The sequence below is a fragment of the Squalius cephalus genome, assembly GCF_949319135.1.
Source record: "Squalius cephalus genome assembly, chromosome: 25".
NCBI classification, from domain to species: Eukaryota; Metazoa; Chordata; class Actinopteri; order Cypriniformes; family Leuciscidae; genus Squalius; species Squalius cephalus.
The window spans coordinates 13626852-13648835 of NC_137146.1; the positions used below are offsets into that span (position 1 = coordinate 13626852).

At 41.3% G+C, this 21984-nt stretch overlaps 1 protein-coding gene across 2 annotated transcripts in view; it reads left to right on the top strand.

Moving 5' to 3' along the window:
• cntnap2a (contactin associated protein 2a) overlaps positions 1-21984 on the top strand; it is a 386613-nt gene that overhangs the window by 129693 nt on the left and 234936 nt on the right. For both annotated transcript variants that reach the window (XM_079862570.1, XM_079862571.1), the window contains exon 2: positions 15093-15203. In XM_079862570.1, coding sequence (XP_079718696.1) covers positions 15093-15203 — 111 coding nt within the window. The remainder of the gene's footprint in view (positions 1-15092; positions 15204-21984) is intronic.

The window sequence follows — 21984 nt, forward strand, 5'->3', positions numbered from 1 at the left end:
GTTCTGAGTGCAAGAAGAAATGTAAAACAGGACAGTAATGTGTCGTCGTTCAAGGCTAATGTACTCGCTGTCCTGTTCAGAATGTCATTCTGTAATTCTTCAGGTCATGTGAAGTTACAGTGGTAGCATGTGTTGTAGAATACAGTAGTCCATATTCGAAAGGAAGCTTTGTGTAATATTTGAGACGCATTACTTTTACAGTGAAATTAATTGTTTCTTTGTTGCCTGATATTCAAGTAATGGCAAGGATTTTAATTAGAATCTGGTTTTATTATTAGTCGGCTACATGTCATATTTCACATTTTCTCTCTCCTTGAAGTGTAATTAGGGCTATTATGTACACAGCAATTATTTTCATGAAATTTTGAAGATGTGAATTTTGAAGAGGAAAATGGGTCTCCGGTCCAATTAATCCATTGCTAATAGCCTTCAGAATGAGTAAGAAAAAGCTAATTCGCCGCAAACCCATTAGCAACAACCTGGCCAATGGCGTGGTGTTCCTGCCCTGATGAAACATTAGGTACTCGTATGATCCTGTGCTTGTGTGTGCATGTGCACATATGCTGGTGAACTTTCATGCCGGTGTTTGCTTAAGGTTGTTGCTGTAATTAGAGGCTGGTGGCTGACACTCGAACAAAGCTGCAACCTTTTAGAGCTCTACATGTTAGAAAGTTAGCTTCACAAGCCTCAGGCTCCCATTAACCCGAGCGAGCCCTGCTCCTTTGGAAAACCATCCCATAGTATAGCCTGGCATCTCAAACCTGGGTCAGAATGAAGAGGATTGCTGGAAAATGGAGTTTGGCCTTAATTACTCTCAACCTGAGCTGTGTGTGAATGGACGCAGGGTTTTAATATGTTGTGGTGATGTGGTTCAGCTGTGTTCAGATGTTCGATTGCAATTTTCCATCGCCTGTTTATTGGTTTTGTTAAATCGTGAATTTCACAGAGGATAAAATTAACTCTGCGGGAGTCTATTGTTTATCTGATGATGTTCTGGATAGTAGTTCTGTGCATGACTTCATTTAAATAATTAAATACACTCTATTTTCTTTTCTTTTTTTTTTACTTTTAAACTATAAAATTGTGTATGTGTGTTTTACATGCTCTCATAACTCAAAGACCGTTGCCAATGCTTGAAAATAATTTGCAAACCTTGTTGGTGACTGGGTGGTATTGAGACGTTCTGATGTAATCGAAGACATTTAAGAAGCACTGCTCTAATGCATTTAATCCATTAAGCCAGTGGGCATCTAACTATCAGTACCACATCAGAGACACAATCCACTCAGAATCAGGCAAGACCGATGGACTGAACCTCATTTATCACATCTTTCATCAGCAGGATGACTCAGGTCCCTCTGCATACTGGCAGTAAATTCTATAAATTACAATGTAAATACCAGCAATTAATATAGAAAAGAAGTGTTTTATAAATGCTTAACCTAAAAGTCCTGATTCTTTATTACAGCTTCACACACATTACATGATATAGCTCATGGCTTCAAATTACTGTCAGCATTGTGAGTCTCGGAGTGTGTGTGTGTGTGTGTGTGTGTGTGTGTGTTTGAGAGCATGAAGCAGAGAGAGAGTGAGTGTTGGTAGTCGGTAAGGTGCAGAAAAGTGATTAGTGGACTCTGTGAACCCGCAGCAAATGATATCAGAACCCACAGCAAATGATAATGAATAATTGTGGTGCATCACGAATGTGCAGAACAAACAACTGTGGCTCACTAGACGCTACCAGAGATTATCGGCTTTTTCGCTGCAACTAATTATTCTGCATTTTTTTCAGGAAGCACAATGTGCTTCCATAGCTTCTACCGGGAGCTGAGAATAGGGGGAAATAGCGGCATTGCCAAGCGATGCAATGACACTGGTTAAAATTACGGATTTCTCTGGATTTAAACATTGTTGGGAACATTTGAGATAGTCAATAAAATATATAACATTGTTCTAGTGGTTTTTGGATATTTTAATGGAAAAATGTTAGATATTGTACCATTATTTACTACATTTTTATTGCACACCGTAAGTTTTTTAATGCACTACTAACTTTTTCAATTTCGGAGCACATCAAGGCCTGAACAGTGAGCACTTCTAAAAGGACCGGGATGATCTGACACTCCCAGCATAACAAGGTCACGCTTTCTTATTTTAACCACTGATAGTGAAGGACAGAGATTCGTCACCCAGAGCTTTGCAGAAGCATCATCCCTGCCCACAGCATCCAGGCAACCAATGAGATCATCTAGCATGCTTGTCATCTCGAGTACGGCTGCTGGAAAACTGTGACTCTGGTTGTGGCTTGCATGTGTAGCTGTCATTTGTTGATAAGGCTTTCTCCCTGTCGCTATCTTTTGATTGAATAGAGCCACTAATAGTGTATGGCACGGATCCCTTTAGTGAGAAACAGGGCCGTAGCGTTGTGTCGCTCCTCCTCCGCCCTTCTGCTGCTTTTAATTCCTTCTCCGTGGATCGTATTCACAGTGACCATGGAACAATTTCACACATGGTATCTCATGCCAAACAACGCAGCGACGTTGTGTGTTTGCTAGATGGGAATGCAGAATTTGGGATGAACAAAATAGGACACAATTTAATATTCATTGGAAGATTTAAGGTCTGAGAGATTCTGATTTGTGAAATATCACATGGCTATTCGAATGATATATTAAACACAAGGGCGCCACCAAATTAATTTATCTAAGCCACTGAAATGGAGCTATCTGTGCTACAAAAATGGATCTACTTGACAGATCTCATATTTTTTTCTGTATCACTTGCTCCTGTTCTAAAAAAAATGATAAATTGTGAAGGTAGGCACAATAGACTGCATTTCTGGCATATGATTGCAACAAAAACATCTACACAAATACATATGGTGCTGTTTACAATGCATACATCTGTGATTTCTTAATTTGCCATTGAATATGATATTAATTGATGCTAGTGTAATATTGGAGATTTTTTCATTTATTATATCGATTTTGACTATATAATTGAACCTGCTCATTCCTCTATTTTTAGATTTAGATTATCTTTGTTGTCATCTAATGATCAAAGTTAATCTTTTAAAGTTTAAATCTTTAATAACACTAATTTAATAACACTGTTCAATGTAATATTTAGAGAATCTCAAAATATATTTAATTCTAATTCTATCTAATTTATGCAGACATTTCTCACATTATCAGTTTATTTGCTATAGTTTAGAAAATGGTAATAGAATATGACAAGAACTCAAAGTTATCATATTAGTTGATATTTCACTGGTTTTGGGCATCCTTTTGTTAGACTGTCTCACAAATGAATTAGGTTGAATAGCTGTCAGATGTTAAATTTAAGTACACAATTAGATGATACCAATTTAGGTCAACCAATTACCAAGCAATGCTTAATTTAGTTCAGTCTGTGGTGGAAAAAGTTCACATTAGCAATTAAAGAAAAAACACTTCAGCAAAACATGGTCAGGTCAAAGTGTCTGAATAATTTTTGGTCCCAAATTTTCATCAATTTTACTGGTAGTCCACTTTATGAAGAATTTGGGTATAATATGTGACAGTTTACTTTATTTTGCTATCCTCACTTACAAAAATGAACTTAAGTGTCCTGCAATAACTAGTAAAAAATATATAAAAAATTATATCTGGTGTCTGAATCTTTGGTTTGACTATTTTTGGTTACACTTTATTTTAAGGTGTCATTGTTACAGTGTAATTATATATTTAAGTACTGAGTAATAATAAGCAACTACATGTACTTACTATAGGGTTAGGGTAGGATTAGGATTTGGTTGAGGGTTAGTTGCATGTAATTATGCATAATTTACTCTTATTACTATGGTAAGTACATGTAACATATGTAACAAGGACACTGTAAAATAAAGTGTTACCCTATTTTTTTATACTGAGCAATATAATATTGTAATGTATACATTCATACAGAATTGAGAATCATAGAAATTCATATCAGCCATTTTTTAATTATTGGCCATAAAATGTAATGTGTATAATATATGTATAATATAATTAACAGTCTATTTGTCTTAGCCCAAATGTTTATTTCATATCCCATATTTCCATAACTTTATATTTCAAAATAATATATAGAGATGGAGTTGTGAGACAGTGGTTATGTATTTGTTATGTTTCTTTTCTCATTTTACTATATTTCTACATATATATCTGCTATTTTTTTCTTTACAAATGATATTATCTGACATTTCCACATTTCTTAGTACTTAGGATGTCCTGCTTTTGCTTGAATCTGAAATATTTATTATTCATTTTACATCCTTTTGCATCCTTTTGCATCATATTTCTTTTTATCTCCATTACATTAGATTTTGAATGCCAAATTTGATGTATATTCCAAAATGTCTATGAATCTCCTGTAATCAGGTTTAGGAAGTTACGCACAATTCACATCATCACTTTCTTTTCATATTATCATATTTCTCTGTTACAAATCCTCAAGAGTGGAATGTAACTTTGATATGAGTTATGAACCGATAAGATGATAATCTATTGTTGAACCAAAAAGGGGCCATTACATAGATAAAATTGTTGTAATTATTCTCATTAAGCTGATTCTCCTGCACCGTGTGACTTACATTGACAGCGACATTTTTCAAAATGCTTTCATTCCTCTAAAAGTGTATCCATCATCTTCACCTGAGAGACTGGCAACACACACACACACACACACACACGATCAAATGTACCTGGGAGCTGTGGCAAATCAGAGTTGTCAGATGTTCACTGAATTGAACGAGGAAAAAACAGAATTTGATCTTGCATAGAGGCTGATCACTCAGTTTTACCTGAACAGTGCAGTCAGTCGAGACCTGACTATGATTAAAATGCCCCCTTCAGCTTTCAGGAAACACCCAGCTGACAGCTAGTAGCCAGCGGGACAAGATGTGATCATCAAGCACAGGTGCACATTAAGATAGAAGACAAAGGAGGGACAGTTATGCCTGTTTAGAATTTTTTATTTATTTATTTTTTTATGCAATATGATTATTTTTTGTGCTGCTGGTATTGAATCTGTCTAACAGTCCTGGAGACATCAATTTTTCATCTTTGATTGTTTGTCTTCATACTGCAGTGAACAGATACAATACTGCAAGTTTTTTTTTTTTTTTTTATCCAACAGCAAAAAATAAATACATTATATATATATATATACAGTATATGAAATGATATACATATATAATGACATTATATATACAGTATATATATGTATATACTACATACAGGTACTAAAACTTAGTGAATGGCTGCAGCAGTGTAACTTCCCCATGCTTGCTTTGTGCCGATGGGATTTCTCAGAGGATTCATTGGCCCCAACAAAAAAGGCCAAACAACTAAAGAACATCACAGGGCAGATCACCTGGAGCACAGCTACTGAGTCAAAGCACTGCAAGAGTTCACACACCTCGAGAGACGTTGTTATATAAAAAGCACATTTGAATTATTTGGCAAGAAGTGACTTCTGGTATGTTCCCCTTCGAGGGAACTCGCACTGCGTCGTCGTCGTGACGACACTAGGGGAACGCCCCCAGCGTAGCGCATCTGAAGTATGAATGGAATCTGTCCAATCCTGATTGGTGCTGCGTCATGACGTAGTAGATGACGGCATAACCGGAAGATACAAAGGGACGCCGGCACAAACACATGTTAGCTTTTGCTCTTCAGCTAAGCGCTCTGTGTCTCTGTGAGTCTTATTTGGTGTTGTTTGTCCAAGTTCACAAGCATTTATATAATAATGGCAAGCGAGCAGTTCAGGAGATGTGTGCATCCGTGTCCGCGCTATCTTTCGGGCACGGACACACATCAGCTGTGTGTGCATTGCCTCGGCGTGCAGCACGCTAGAGCGGCTCTCGAGGGAGCCGCTTGTAGCGAGTGTGAGAAGCTGCCGCTGAGGGTGTTGCGCTCGCGGCTTGATGTATTTGATCAGCTCGGCCAAGCTCGCGAGCCTCGCGGTTCTGGGCCCGCTGTTGCCGAGGCAGCGCGGCGCCGCAGATCGTGGGGCTCGCAGATGGATCTTTCAGCGGGACTCGGGACTGATTCGTCATCTTCCCAGTCCTCGTCTGAGGATTCAAACGCTCTCCCGCCTCGTGTGGAAGCCCGCGATGCGGCTTCTTCCCGCGAGGTAGAGGCACCGATGCTTCAGCTATCTGGCTCTGAGGGGTCAGATGCTTTGAGCATCGAGGCGGGTGTTGTGGAGCCCCATCCACCGCTTCATGCACCCGCTCAAGAAGAGCTGGTGGAGGTTTTGACCCGCGCTGTGGCCAAATTAAATATTGATTGGCCACAAGAAGAACCTGTAGTCCAGCCGGTCAGTAAGCTGGATGAGAGGTTCTTTAAACGCAGGGTTCAAACTCCACGCCGGGGCCTTCCGTTTTTTCCTGACTTGCACAATGAGTTGTGCAAGTCGTGGGAAAAACCGTATTCAGCCAGGCTCTCCAATCCCCCAGTGCTCGATTTTTCTAATGTGCTGGGGACGGCTGAGCGTGGTTATGGGAAGATCCCTCGGGTAGAGGAAGCTCTCGCGAGCTATCTTTCTCCCGAGGCCGCATCTTCCCTTAAGGCCCCGGTACTGCCCACCAAGCCATGCCGAGAAACATCTTCGCTGGTGGGCAGAGCTTTTATGGCGGCTGGGCGGGCTGGTAGTTGCCTGCATACCATGGCGGTATTGCAGGCTTATCAGGCCGACCTCCTCAAGGAGCTAGATGAGGGCGAGGGTCCTTCCCCTAGTGATATTATGGAACTGAGAAAGGCTACCGACTTGTCTCTCCGCATTACCAAAGAGACGGCCCGTGCCATCGGCCGCTCTATGGCTGGTATGGTATGCGTTGAGAGACATCTCTGGTTAAATTTATCGGGGATGAAGGAAAAGGAGAAGCATTTTCTTCTTGACTCCCCGATTTCACCTTCTGGCCTCTTCGGCGGTGCGGTTAGTTCCGTAGTCGAGAGGTTTCAGGAGGTGAAAAAGCAGTCGGCGGCCTTTCATCAGTATCTCCCTCGCCGCCCTGGCTCCTCGGGGAAATCTGCCTCGAAAGGGCAGTCTCGGCCGTCTACCAGCTCCACGCACCGTCAGGAGCAGAAAGAGAGTGTCGCCACCCGCGCCCCTCCCGAGGGAGCTTGGCAAAGGCGGCGGCGCTCTCGAGGTAAGCCGTCGGAGCCGAAGGTCGATCTGAGGACCGTCCTTCAGGCGAAGAAGGCTTCCTCTAAGCGGTCCTAGTTGCGGCCAGACCGCTGAGAGCTGTCCCCCCCGGGGCGGAGCGATTGAGGTCGCCTTCCTCCCGGAGCTCTCGGGAAATCAGTGCTGTGCTCCCGCCGTCCAGTACGCTTCGGGCCACACTGATTTCCCGCGCACGCACGCCGCTCCAGCCGCCTCAAATAAGACCTGCGGCTGGGCAGCGAACGCGTACGCACACCGAAAATCATTCTCGACTGCTCCCTGCCGGTCAGCCGCTTCAGGGGGTCGGGAACGAGTTTCGGTTGATACCCGAGGCCAGCCTCGAGAGGCTGGTTCCCTTAGTAGATTATCTCGGCGCATGGTCATGCCTTCCGAATATATCTGCATGGGTCCTGCGTACTGTAGAGCTGGGTTACAGACTGCAGTTCAGCTCCCCTCCCCCGAAGTTCAACGGGGTGGTCTGGACTGTGGTCGGCCCAGAGCAGGTTCGGGTCATGGAACAGGAAGTTCAATCCCTGTTGGTAAAAGAGGCCATAGAACGTGTTCCTCTGCCACACAGGGAGTCCGGGTTCTACAGCCGGTACTTCATAGTTCCCAAGAAGGATGGGGGGTTGCGTCCAATAATAGATCTCAGGCACTTGAACCGTTCTCTGAGGAGATTCAGGTTCAAGATGCTCACAATTCCAGCCATCGTGAGTCAGATCCAGTTCGAGGACTGGTTCGTCACGATAGATCTGAAGGACGCATACTTCCATATATCCATCCTTCCATGTCACAGGAAGTTCCTGAGGTTCGCTTTCGGGGGCGAAGCGTACCAATATCGGGTTCTTCCATTTGGCCTAGCTCTTTCCCCTCGCACCTTCACCAAGTGCATGGATGCAGTACTGGCTCCGCTGAGACTCCAGGGCATCCGTGTACTCAATTACATCGACGACTGGCTAATATTAGCCAAGTCGTACGTTATGGCAGTTCGACATCGAGATGTCGTTCTGGCCCATATCAGGTGCTTGGGGCTGAGACTCAACACAAAGAAAAGCGTGTTGACGCCCTCCCAGAGGACTACGTTCCTGGGAGTGGTATGGGACTCCACGACGATGCGGGCACAAATGTCTCCTGCTCGGGTGGGTTCCATACAGGCGATGGTCTCCAGAGCGAAGCTAGGCCACAACCTCACTGTAAAGCAGTTTCAAATACTGCTGGGGCACATGGCAGCAGCGTCCAGCGTCATACCGTTTGGCCTGCTACACATGAGACCCCTACAGTGGTGGTTGAGAGCCAAGGGGTTTTCCCCGAGGGGGAATCCGTTCCGTATGATCAGAGTAACGCGCAGATGCCTTCGTTCTCTCGTCATATGGAGGAAACCTTGGTTCCTGTCCCAGGGACCAGTGCTGGGAGCATCATGTTGCCGGAAAACCGTTTCAACAGATGCCTCTCTCACTGGTTGGGGCGCGGTCATGGACGGCCGCTTTGCGAGAGGTCTGTGGGAGACCCGGCATTCTTCCTGGCATATCAACTGCCTGGAAATGCTGGCGGTCTACAAAGCTCTGCGGAGCTTTTTCCCGGACCTCCGCGGCCACCATGTCCTGATACGCTCAGACAACACTTCTGTAGTCGCGTATCTGAATCATCAGGGGGGTCTGAGGTCGCGCCCTCTATGCAGACTGGCACACCAGATCCTTCTGTGGTCCCAGGGGAAACTGTCGTCTCTCAGAGCGATGTACGTCCCCGGGGATCAAAATCAGGGAGCAGACATCCTGTCGAGGCAGGGGCTGAGGCCCGGGGAGTGGCGACTCCACCCAGAGGTGGTGGGAGCCATGTGCGTGAGATTCGGCCCAGTGGAAGTGGATCTGTTTGCGTCTCAAGAGACGTCCCACTGTCCACTGTGGTTTTCTCTCAGGCATCCAGCTCCGCTGGGGCTGGACGCCATGATGCAGACGTGGCCGAGGCTACGTCTGTACGCATTTCCCCCGATCGCTCTGCTCCCGGGAGTCTTGGAGCGGGTCCGCCGGGAGGGGATCAGTCTACTTCTAGTAGCTCCCCTCTGGCCGACCCGGGTATGGTTCTCGGACATTGTAGCACTGCTGGACGGCCTCCCGTGGCAGGTCCCTCTGAGGAGGGATCTGCTGTCGCAGGCAGGGGGCACAATATTTCACCCCCGGCCAGAGCTGTGGAACCTCTGGGTCTGGCCCCTGAGGGGGCTCGGTACCTAGAGGCTGGCCTGTCAGCAGATGTTGTCGAGACCCTACTCAGCTCCAGGGCTCCTTCTACCAGGAGACTGTACAGCCTGAAGTGGAATGTGTTTTCCACTTGGTGTAGAGAGCGTGAGGTGAACCCAGTCAACTGCCCAGTGGCTTCAGTGCTGGAGTTCCTCCAAGATCGTTTCTCCGCCGGTCTTACCCCGTCCACACTTAAGGTGTATGTGGCTGCCATTGGGGCTTTCCACTCGCTTGTAGGTGATGGGCCCATGGGGAGGCACCATCTGGTTGTACGTTTCCTCCGTGGGGCTCGGAGGATGAGGCCTGCGGCTCGCTCCAGAGTCCCAACCTGGGACCTGGCAGTGGTACTTGAAGGGTTGGCTGAGGCCCCCTTCGAGCCACTGGAGTCGGCTGAGGCAAAGAACCTGACCCTTAAGGTGGCCTTTCTCCTAGCTATCACTTCTCTGAGGAGAGTGGGGGATCTCCAGGCCTTGGCTATAACGCCAACTTGCCTGGAGTTTGCCCCTGGCGGAGTTAAGGCCATCTTACATCCTAGACCGGGCTATGTGCCCAAGGTGCCATCTAATGTGGCACGGTCAGTGGTTCTTCAGGCCTTCCATCCTCCACCTCACGTGACGGCGGAAGAGGGGAGACTTCACCTGCTCTGCCCAGTCAGAGCACTGAGAGTGTACCTTGAGAGGTCTTCTCAGTGGAGGAAGTCAGACCAGTTGTTGGTGTGCTTTGGTTCACCCAAGAAAGGGCTGCCTGCATCCAAACAGACAATCAGTAATTGGATTGTCCAGGCTATAGCCACGGCTTATCAGGTGCGCAATTTGCCTTCACCTATGGCCGTGAGGGCTCATTCCACCAGGAGCATGGCCTCCTCGGTGGCCCTCCTTTCTGGCGTCTCGCTTCAGGAGATCTGTGAGGCGGCCGGGTGGGCCACCCCGCACACCTTCATACGTTTTTACAGTCTGCAACTCCCTGTGACGCCTGGCGCTAGAGTGCTCGCGTCCTAAGTGTGCCTGGTCTTCCAGCTTCATACTAGGGCGGGCGTGATTACGGTGTGGCCTAGTGGGCATTTCGTTCCCCTAGTGTCGTCACGACGACGACGCAGTGCGAGTTCCCTCGAAGGGGAACGTCTCGGGTTACGACTGTAACCCTTGTTCCCCGAGAAGGGAACGAGACACTGCGTCTCGTCGCCACACCTATCACGGACAGAGCGCTTGCTTCATCGCAAAGGAGCTAACATGTGTTTGTGCCGGCGTCCCTTTGTATCTTCCGGTTATGCCGTCATCTACTACGTCATGACGCAGCACCAATCAGGATTGGACAGATTCCATTCATACTTCAGATGCGCTACGCTGGGGGCGTTCCCCTAGTGTCGTCACGACGACGACGCAGTGTCTCGTTCCCTTCTCGGGGAACAAGGGTTACAGTCGTAACCCGAGAAGTTCTCCCCACACAGCGGCCCAGCCTGGCCTGCAGCTAACATCAGTCTAATTTAAATAATCTAATTTTCTGCTAAATATAAACGATTAGCATCCTTGCATGTGTATATGCAGGTGTAAATATACCATCACAGGCATGAAGTACATTTTAAAATATAATAAAAATAGAAAACATTATTTTTAACACACACACACACATATCCACATATCTAGAGTTTTTCATGTTTTATGCGGGGACCTTCCATATACATGACAATTTTTTATCATCATATATATTATAGATCATTTTCATTATATATATATACACATATCATTATATTTTTATTAGGGTTATCCCCTAGCCCTAAACCTACACATCACAGAAAACTTTCTGCATTTTTAGATTCCTCCCAAAAAAACAACAACATTACTATGATTTATAAGCTGTTTTCCTCATGGGGACCAAAATGAAAAAATACCTGAACCACACACACACTCACACTGAGTTCATCATGTGGAATATGCAAGCGTTAAACAAACATCCAAGCCCAGCTAAACTTTGCAAAAACATCCAATGTCCCAAAACTGTATGGAAAAAAAATGTGTTATGTCCTGATGTATATATCTAATGTGCAAACAATGAAACAAAAAGACATCTGATGTGATGATGTGAGCCGGTCTTCATATGCTTATGTAGAATATTTCAGTCTTTCCAGCTAGTAAACTGATTAGGGAGATGCATATAGAATTTTCTGGATTTAATCTAATCACCAGAACATTGCACAGGTGCCTTTCACTGTCACCGTGGCACACATACTGTGAGAAAACTAATTTTACATAAAACAGGCTTTAAATGCTTTGGGAAAAAGGCAGTCTTGGCAGGACGGAAGAGCTCTGTAAATGAGAGAATCATGAGATAATGAACATGCTGGCTATTAAAGTGATGTGCCTTCCTCGGGCAAGGTGAATCGGACTCATAACCCGCCAATAACAACCAGCAGTGTTTCCCACTGAAAGTCTGTTCAGAAAGTACAGTTATGTAGATGGATAAAGAACAACGGATAGGGAAAATAATTTAAAATAGCATATCTTGAACACTCAATACTACGCCAAATGAACCAAGATAATGAGAATAGTACAGACTTAAATGAATCATAAAAATGTAGTAGTTCATCTTTGTCTGATTTGAAAAATTAGCTGACATGTTGTGAATGAATGCTAGATAAGATATGTCATGATTTTGGTCATTCTGTCGGCGATCGTCTGAGACAGTTGTGCTATTTGCTCAGGGCAGAGATATATGTGCAGAGGAAAATGTCACATGGACAAGTAAATCTATTTTGTGACATCCTTCTCTTTCGTCTTCCTCTTTGGAATACAGTGAAATTTGTTTTAGGATCGAACAACGATTTGCAGGTCTCTCAGTAATGTGTCTTTGCCACGATCCTGATATACGATCCATCTCGTTTTTGCTGTTTTTCCTTTTATCTGAGGCGATCCTGGATGCTCCTTTGTGGTGTTCGCAAGTCAAACAGTCCTTTGCGCTTTCCGTGCCAAAATTATGACCATAAGCTTCCAAAATAATAATGTCACATAAATTTCTAGTATAAGCTTCTACAAAGCGAATTATAGCGCTGTGACAGCAGTGACGCTTGGCAACTAATAGATAGGGACCCTCATGAAGGCATACTCATAAATTATCGGAAAAGCTTCGGAAAATCTTTAGTTCTTTGGCTTATTCCACGATGATTTACCCTGAAAGTGTATCTATGACAGACCAGTGAGTCTTTCTTTGATTTTTCACTTTCAGTAAATTAAAGACATGATCAGTTCATTTTAAACTGTTATCGGCTTGTACAGGCCAGATCTTGGCATACCTTTGGTTTGCTTTGCCCACCTTTTAGCTGAAACTTTTATCCAAATATCCAGTACATTTACTACGTGGTCAATCCGTGACGTCCTGAGGTTAATAGCTTTGCTCAAGGACGCAGTGATGATGTCTCTTGGCAGGGTTCTGAACCTACAACCTTTTGGTTACCAGCCAAGATCTTTAACCACTAAGCTACAGCATCTTTTTGCACTCTGTCTTTTCTAACTTCTCCTTACCTTTCTCTTGCTGAACTGTATTTAGAGTGAACAACCACAGACCTTTAGTATTATCATAGCCTTATTTGAGTCTTCAGGACGTGCACTACCATTTTTTTAGTTGACGTAGATGATTGGATGCTCATCTTTACTCCCTGAAGCAAGTCTACATGTTTTAGCACTGGGCTCTAAAGAGAAACTAAAATGCTTTATTTTCTTAAATCATTAATTGTTTGTTTTCCATCTGTCACTGTAATGCAATGCAGATGACAGTAATTATGCCGGTTTGACACTATAATGTCAACTGTAATTGGGTACTTCTGCTATCCACCAACAGGTTGAGAAGGCACAAATGACAGAGTGTACTGTTTTCGTGTGTCCTCTGAGTAATGGAGATTGTCTGGTGAGAACAAGAGTTATAAAAGATGTAGATCTTGGTTTAGACAGCCATATGTGAATGCATTTCTGTTTGATAGTCCTGGTCAAAAGACTGATTTGACTTGGGATTTGGAGACAAATAGCTAAATATTGTTTGAACATGGCAGATGCTCATTAAAATCAGATGTCAGATGTGTCTACCCTTCTCACATACAGTATGAGCAAGTCCTCTCTCCGTCCAGGGTTTCTGATTTAGTGAACGGCTGAAAGCAAATATAGCGGATGTGTTTTCATATTGAATACACCAAACTGCCGCTATCAGTCATTTCTGCTGTGGCTCTTCTGGGACAGTTTGTGTCTGGAAGCTGTCTTTGCATGTCATATCATGTCTTGCCATTCGTCATTCAGACAGTTGTCCAGTTTGGCATACACTGTTGTATGAGAAAGGACAACAGCATGAAATCTTATTTGGTACACATTTGGAAACACATCTGGTCTGTCGCTTTTTGTCTCATTATGATTTTTTAATCACTTTTATATCAAGTGTACACTGAAAAAAAAGTTTTTTTTTTGTTTTTTTTACAGTGTACATCACATTAGGAATTACAATTTTCAGGAATTTTCATGGTTTATTGTAAAAAAAAAAAAAAGATCAATCCATTAAATCGCTAAACACTGACGATTCCAAATAATACCATGATCATGATATAGCCTATTTTTATTGACAATTAAATTGAATAAAAATAAAGAAAGATAAAGTGAAGTAATTTTAAAGAAATTGAAGTAGCGTGAAAGAAATGTAAGTATCGGGATTTTGTATTAAATTTACAATAAAATAATAAACATTTTATATAATATTCTGTATTGCAAATATTTATTATATTTATTATAATAAATATCATGATATACATAATATAAAGTTATATATACACAGTATATACAATTTTATTCATATAAAATAAAATGTATTGTTACATAAAGATATGATTGGTGTATTTTAATAAGGTCATGTGGTGTATGAATTTACTGTGTATACATTTTTTTTCTCTCCATTTCTAACCCTTTATTCACATACATTTTGTGAAGCATAAAACTCGGCTTTTAAACAAAATATAATTTGTCTTTAAGTCAAACAATAACACATTGCTACACTTGGCATGTTGCCATTTACCTTTAACACTCTATCACAGTGTTTGCAGTGATCATTATCATTATTTATAGAGACATGTTGTTAAATATGCCAGTCCTTGTGCTACAGTCCTTGGAGACGTTTTTGTTGTGCACGTCTCCCACTATTTGTATTACTGAACATATAGCTGATCCTGCTGGAACTGATCAACAATTGATAAGCTAATCGTCACTTAATAATTAACATTTTTACAACACATCAAGCCACACATCTTGTGTTTTCATGAACATGACTAAAACCAGCTCAGTGTTAATTTTCTTCATATCTTCTGGAAAAGCTTACTTGTCTTGGCATTTTAGCCTTGTAACCGTGAAGCCCTCAGACCTGAGTAATGACCAGCGGGAGCACACCCTCCATCCCCCAAATGCTTTGACTCTTTAATATGCTGGTGTTAATGGAGCCTGCAGTCAGAAAAGGTCTGCCATGATGTGTATCTCAGCTCAGTAAACATTGGCATCTCTCATTTCTTCCTGCATCTTGTGGCAAGGGTGCTTTCACTCTCCTAAAATAAATGTGAAATTTAAGTGCTGCTTCACTGCTTTATGCTGTGTTATTTCGTGTGATCGTAATGTTTTTTTTTTTTCCTCTCTCTCTCTTTTTCTTCTACAGAAAAATGTGATGAAGCTCTGGTCACACCTCTCCCCCACAATGCCTTCACCAGCTCCTCAGTGTTCACTAGTGGCTATGCACCTGGATACGCCAAGCTAAACAAAAGAGGAGGTACTGTAAAGCATTTTCATTATACTTGCTCATACACATATTCACACCCATCAATGTGAATTGCAGAATGAACAGACCTTTTTTTCTCTCGACACTATACCTCAATAAACACTCTTGAGCTGTTGTTTTATGACAGCAATATATTACAAACTTCAATTTCACAGGTGCTCAGACTTGATATAGTTTTGTGTCATTTCAATAAACATTCATGCACTATATGGCACCGCAGTGTCATTACTTCAATAACTTCAGGCATGAATTACTGGCTTACAATGGCTCATCCCATTATGCCAAACTGTGCTTTCGGAAAACACTATGTGCTTAGAACTAATTGAGCGAAAATCTACAACAGATGTGGCAACGCTGTGATTTATCTTGGTGATATGTGCATAATTCACATATTTATTATTTTCATTTTGTTCCTCGCCACTCATTAAAAATGTTGTTTAATTAAAATGGAAGTTCTCGTGTCCTCATAGAACGTCTCTGAAGTTTAATTTGGCATCTGCGACAGAACAAGATCAAGTGTTTTTTTGTTTGTTTTTTATGAGGGCAAATGTAGAAAGAATTGAACCCACTGTTAAATGTGTGTCAGAAGAATTTTGCTTGCTTTTTGCATTGATAGACTCTTAGGGGAGAGCAAATTCGGATTCAAATTGATGTTTTATACGTGGGAGTCTGGAGGCCGTGGGACTGATTTTAAAGGCTTTAAATTGCATGTTATTTAAAAGCTCAATGAGTCACTTGGCTTTATTATACACAAAAACCCTCTAATATTCATTTGCTACTGTAACTGCCTTGTATTACAAATTCTTTTAAAAGCGTTTAGGCACAGTGTACGCTGCATATAAATCTTTCTTCCTTGAGGAGTCTATCTCTCTGTAAACAGTACTGCCTGTGTATGAATAAATGGGTGTTCTTTGAATGTTTGTATTAATTCATTTTTGGTTGTTTATTCTGTCAAGCAGAGCTCATGCATAGGGGAGAGCGGGGCACAACCTAACACATTTTGGTTTTGGCTTAGTTATTAAAAAAGAATTAAATTAGATTAATCTTTTTATTTTTTATTTACACAAGCAACATACACAGCTCTGCTACAAATGAACACTTCAAGTTTTTTTCTAGGACCTACCATTTGCGTACAGTTGCACTGAAAGTGACAGAAGTGCAAATGTTACAACTTAATTGTAACAGACAGAGGGGTTAGTTGTCACTTGTGTGTAACACACATAATTCAGTACTATTTTATCTGTATAGTTTGATATTGTTTGTTTGTGCATCTGTATAAATAGATATCCATACATCCATTCCTCATCCAATTATCCTTCTATTATGGATCACTATCATGGATAGAGATATGAGGGCTGCACAATATTGCAATAAATAAATAAATAAAATTGTAAAATATTGTAATTGCAATTGAATTATATTTGTGTGTGGCAGCTGCATGCAAAATTATTATTATTATTAATAATAATAATAACAGTAATAATAATAAAAACGAGCCTAAAATCACATTTTATAGGGTTAATTGCATGAAAAACAGGCTATATTCTTAATAAATAAACAAATGATCAATGCAACAAATGTGAAAAAAATCATACTTTGACATTTAAATTCCAACATTGTTTGTGAAAGTCCAACAAAGATAATTGTGGAAAAATAAATATATACTCAAACGTTTCATTATCGTTGTACACTTGGCGGCTTAGTTGTAACACTGTGATACAACTAACCCCGCTCTGTAAAAACCTAGCCAACAGTTAAACGAGTTGCTGACATGTTTCAAAATGGTATGTTTTAGCCAACAAGACAGTGATTAAGCTAATATAAAGTTAGATTTGGTGACGTACACACCCAACGAAAAAAAAACATGTGATGAAAATATTTACTTGCATGGTGTCAAAACACTCTTTGTCCAGTATCTTCACGAAATCTTATCAAAACTTTCCACAAATCCGCAGGAGACCGTCTTCTGGCAGCGAGAGAAAAAGAGCGGAAACATAGCCTGCTTGACCCTGACTAAAAATGTAAAAGGTCCGTGTTACATTTAACCCCGCGTTAGGTTGTGCCCCGCGCTCCCCTACATGAATAGTTCACCAAAAAACTCATAGCTTGGGTCGAGTCGTTATTCTGTGATAACTTTTATCAATATTTTATGTAGGATGCACAATATATTAAATATATATATATATATATATATATATATATATATATATATATATATATATATATATATATATATATATATACACAGACCCTTTCCAAAAAATTAGAATATCATGGAAAAAATTATTTATTTCCATAATTCCATTCAAAGCGTTAAACTTCCATAGATTATAGATTCAGGGCCCACAACTTAAACGATTTCAAGTAGTTAGTTGTTTATTTGTACATAATTTGGGCTTCCAGCTCATAAAACCCACGAAAACAGGATTTCAAAAAATTAGAATATTACATGAAATCACACAGTAATTACACAGTGATACCATGGTCATTGAACCAGGTTTTGGTTCTTTTGGCAGTGACATCCTGCTGGAAAATGAAGTCAGCATCTCCATAAAGCTTGTCTGCTGAATGAAGCATGAAGTGCTCTGGAAATGTCCTGGTAGACGGCTGCGTTGAGTGGACAGCACAGTGGACCAACACCAGCCGACGACATGGCTCCCCAAACCAACACAGACTGTGGAAACTTCACACTGGACTTCAAGCATCTTGGATTGTGTGCCTCTCCATTCTTCCTCCAGACTCTGGGACCTTGGTTTCCAAATGAGATGCAAAATTTGCTCTCATCAGAAAAGAGGACTTTGGTTCACTGTGCTTTATTAAATCCAGAGTCAACGCAGGCGTCTACCAGGACATTTTCAGAGCACTTCATGCTTCCTTCATTTTCCAGCAGGATTTGCACCTGCCCACACTGCCAAAAGAACCAAAACCTGGTTCAATGACCATGGTATCACTGTGTAATTACTGTGTGATTTCATGTACTATTCTAATTGTTTGAAATCCTGTTTTTGTGGGTTTAATGAGCTGGAAGCCCAAATTATGTACAAATAAACAACTAAATACTTGAAATCGTTTAAGTTGTGGGCCCTGAATCTATAATCTATGGAAGTTTAACGTTTTGAATGGAATTATGGAAATAAATAAACTTTTCCATGATATTCAAATTTTTTGGAAAGGGTCTATATATATATATATATATATATATATATACTACCATTTTGGCCATCGGATGATTTTAGAGATGTTTTATTATTATTATTATTATGATTTTTTAATTTATTTATTTTTTATTGGTATTGGTTTGCATCATTAAGTTATTATTAACAAAAACTATTAAAAGTAATTGATTAAAAAAAATAGAAATGCTGCCTCTGCAACTAACTGAAATAAACAAGTTTTAGCTGAAGTTCTAAAATTTATACCCTGTTCTGTTGTTTGCGTTGTGTTTTTGATTCGTCCTGAGATCTAGTTTGCCTCAGTCTTTTTAATTAGTTATGCCATTCACCTGTGCCTTTTCAATCTCCTCGTTAATTATCTCATTTTGCTCTGTGTACTTAAGCCTTCAGTTCTCCCTCAGTGTTTGTTGGTCTGGGTCAATGGTATAGCATGTGAGAAGTATATTTTGTAAGATTTTACTAAGTTTTTGTTATTTGAGATCCTGTTCTTCCTCGTCTTCGTGAGCTTTTATCAGCACATTTCGTGACAAAAGCTAAATGAAAATAAAAAATACGATCACATAACAAAATTACTACCTATTAAAATAAAGAAATAAAATCAGGTTTGTGAGGGTGAGTAAATGATGAATTGTTATTTTTGGGTGAATTACTTCTTTAATACCGCATAGAACGTATTTAGGAGGATGGTATGTTTAACATCTAGATATAGTTGTTGTTTGCTTGGTTTTTGTGTAATATAACCAGAATGATTGCTTCAGTGATGGACATAAAAGTTCAGACAGCATAAAGGCACACAAGATTGGCAGGTGACAGTGGTAACAGCAGCTTCCAGGTGTGTGTAAGGCTGGCATTTCAATTCAACCACCTTTCTCACTGAAGGCCGGTGGGGTTTGTGAGAATAAGCAATGGGAAATGCCCTCTGGCACTGACTCCATCAGCAGTCAGTATAGTGACACAGGGTTCCCAGTCTCTCTGAAAGCCACACATTGGTGTCCAGTGGACATGTTCTCCAACCTGCCAGTCTGCACACATGAGGTTTCATATCAATGGCATGACAGCTATGTGCACAATGGTAGCTCTCCCTTACCAACCCCAACTTACTTTAGAGACACGTAGGTGAGTAATGCTTGAAGAAACACTCAGATTTGAGTTGGTTTTTTATTGGAAGTCTTGGTGATATGTGTCATGTTTTTCCCCAGTATCATCAGAGATTGGATTCTTATTACTGTATGAAAGTCATAGGCCAATAAATGTTAATGACGCCTTATCAGAGTTGAAGAGAGGTTATTCTTGTCAGTTGTGTCATTCTTGCCCAGAATTCCCATGCAGATATGCAGTTGTCATCGATCTCGCATAAAGTTATTTAGTCATTAAGACTGAATAATAGGGTGATGTCTGGACCTCATCCTGTCGATGGAGTATGACATTTTTATATATAATACACTGAGGATTTTTCTCTTTCTTACTCAATATCATGAATAGCAATGACACTGTGGACTCTATAATTAAATCCACATCCATACAGCACATGTTCCGCTGAAATCACTTTTTAAAATATAATTAGCTTTAAGACAATGACTGTGACCGTTTCCAATGTCACTGAACTGGAGAACCAAGAAAAGATCATTTTGATAGCATCAGAAGTGCCCAGTCGTGCCAAAGTACAGGACCCTGCATGATGATGTCACAGAAGAATGCTCATTAGTTATACTTAGATGAACAGCATCATGCCCAGACTATGGTAGGTAATCCCAAAAATTACTATAGATATAGAAAGACGGTTCATTCCTATTAGTAATGAATGGGACAAACTTCAACACGCAATACGGCGTAATACGTCTCGCCTTCTAAGTAAAAGAGACAATTGCTGTTTGATAAAGTCATTGCGTCACTGTAGCTGCCATTAGAAACTGGTTTCCATAGAAACCTGAGACTCGTGCTTAGGATTGCACATGCACATTGGCTCGACTAGCTTAAATAAATAAGCTTTTTAATGTTATTTGAGCATAAGAAGCAACATTTATGGGACACTTCATGTCAGATTTTGTTGCTGATTTTAAATATGTGTGAGATCTGAGAGCAGATCGGAGATTATTCATTCGAACAAAACAATTACAAATACTCTAGGGCCATGCAAGCTTCAAAAACATGAGCCTAGCTTAAGGAAGAATGTTGCCAACTTTAGGTACTTCATAAAAGACGGATTGGTTCGGAGATGGCACAGCTTGAGTCCCACACATAAATAATGCCAGAGGTTGTTTGAAGACAGATATACAAAACAGACCTTTTTTCTTCTTAAAGGGATACTTCAGGATTTAGCATTAAGCTTTGTATTAGTAGAAAACCTGTAGTATTTTCGAATTACCATGCTTTCCACCCTCATATCCCCCTGAGACAAGAGATTTATGTATTTTTTGTCTGGAAAAAATCCTCCGATGACGCAAAAATCGTCATTTTGCGTCATCGGAGGATTTTCTGGCCAGAGGCTAAAGACTACAGCCAGTAGAAGGCGTTGTTCCGCATGTTTTCAACCCACCCATAGGAGGTGGGATTTCACTCACAGAATGTACACAGTGTCAGCCGTCTTTCTTTGGAAGCTAAGCTAGCAGGCTCTTGTTCTGTGGAGAAAGCTGAATAGTAGGAGAAAGCTGAGTAAGTAGGGGTTATACCATCCTCCTTTTCCCGGACTTGTCTGGCGGGCGAGAGCGTTCAAAATGTACGGGATTCAGCTTTTGCGTTCTGCGGTCGCCATTCATTGTTTACATGCACATGCACCTTTTGTTTCAATCTAACTGAATTCATTCCGATTGGTGAATCTGAATGTAGTGTTTACATGAACGCTAAACAAGTGATCGGTTGATGTGCGTTTTACCATTGCTAAGAAAATTCCCGCTCCTCCGTGAGAGATGCGAGACCCGGCGCGTCTCAGTAATGACGCCACCGGCCTCGCGCCGTTCTCCCGCAGGCCGTCAGCCTCGTCCTGCTCGCCACAGTAAACATGATGAATGGCGACTGTAGAACGCAAAAGCCGAATCCCGGACATTTTGGCCAATCTCTAAATCACTGGCAAACTCATCACGTAGGCTAGCCTTGTTGTTTTCAACTACGCACTCTTACCGGTAGGCGTGGCCTCCTAAGGCAGCGAAGCAAGTGCATTCTGGGAGTTGTTGTCTTTCATCCACATAAGCCAAAAATACATTTTCTGGCTTTTCTCAGTCTAGAAAGCTCCAAATTCAAAAATTTCTTCACATTTCTTCTACTTAAATGACCTATTTTAAATACACATTCATCTTCCCAGAGGTGAAGTATCCCTTTAAGTGACCTCTCATGAAAATCTCTTAAAAAAAAACCCACATAGACTGCTTTTACATGATCAGAATGCATCAGATAATTTTAAAACAATGCTAGATGGACTTACAATCATACATTGTTCAACTGCATAATTCTATATCATGTACAACCTATATATGTGACTATTATGCCTAGATCACCCATAATTCATGCAGTTTCTATAAGTATTGAATGGTTGACTGAAAGTTTTTATTGTTTCCTACCAGTATGATCGTCTGCTCAAAACTCAGGAGATGACTTGAATGAAA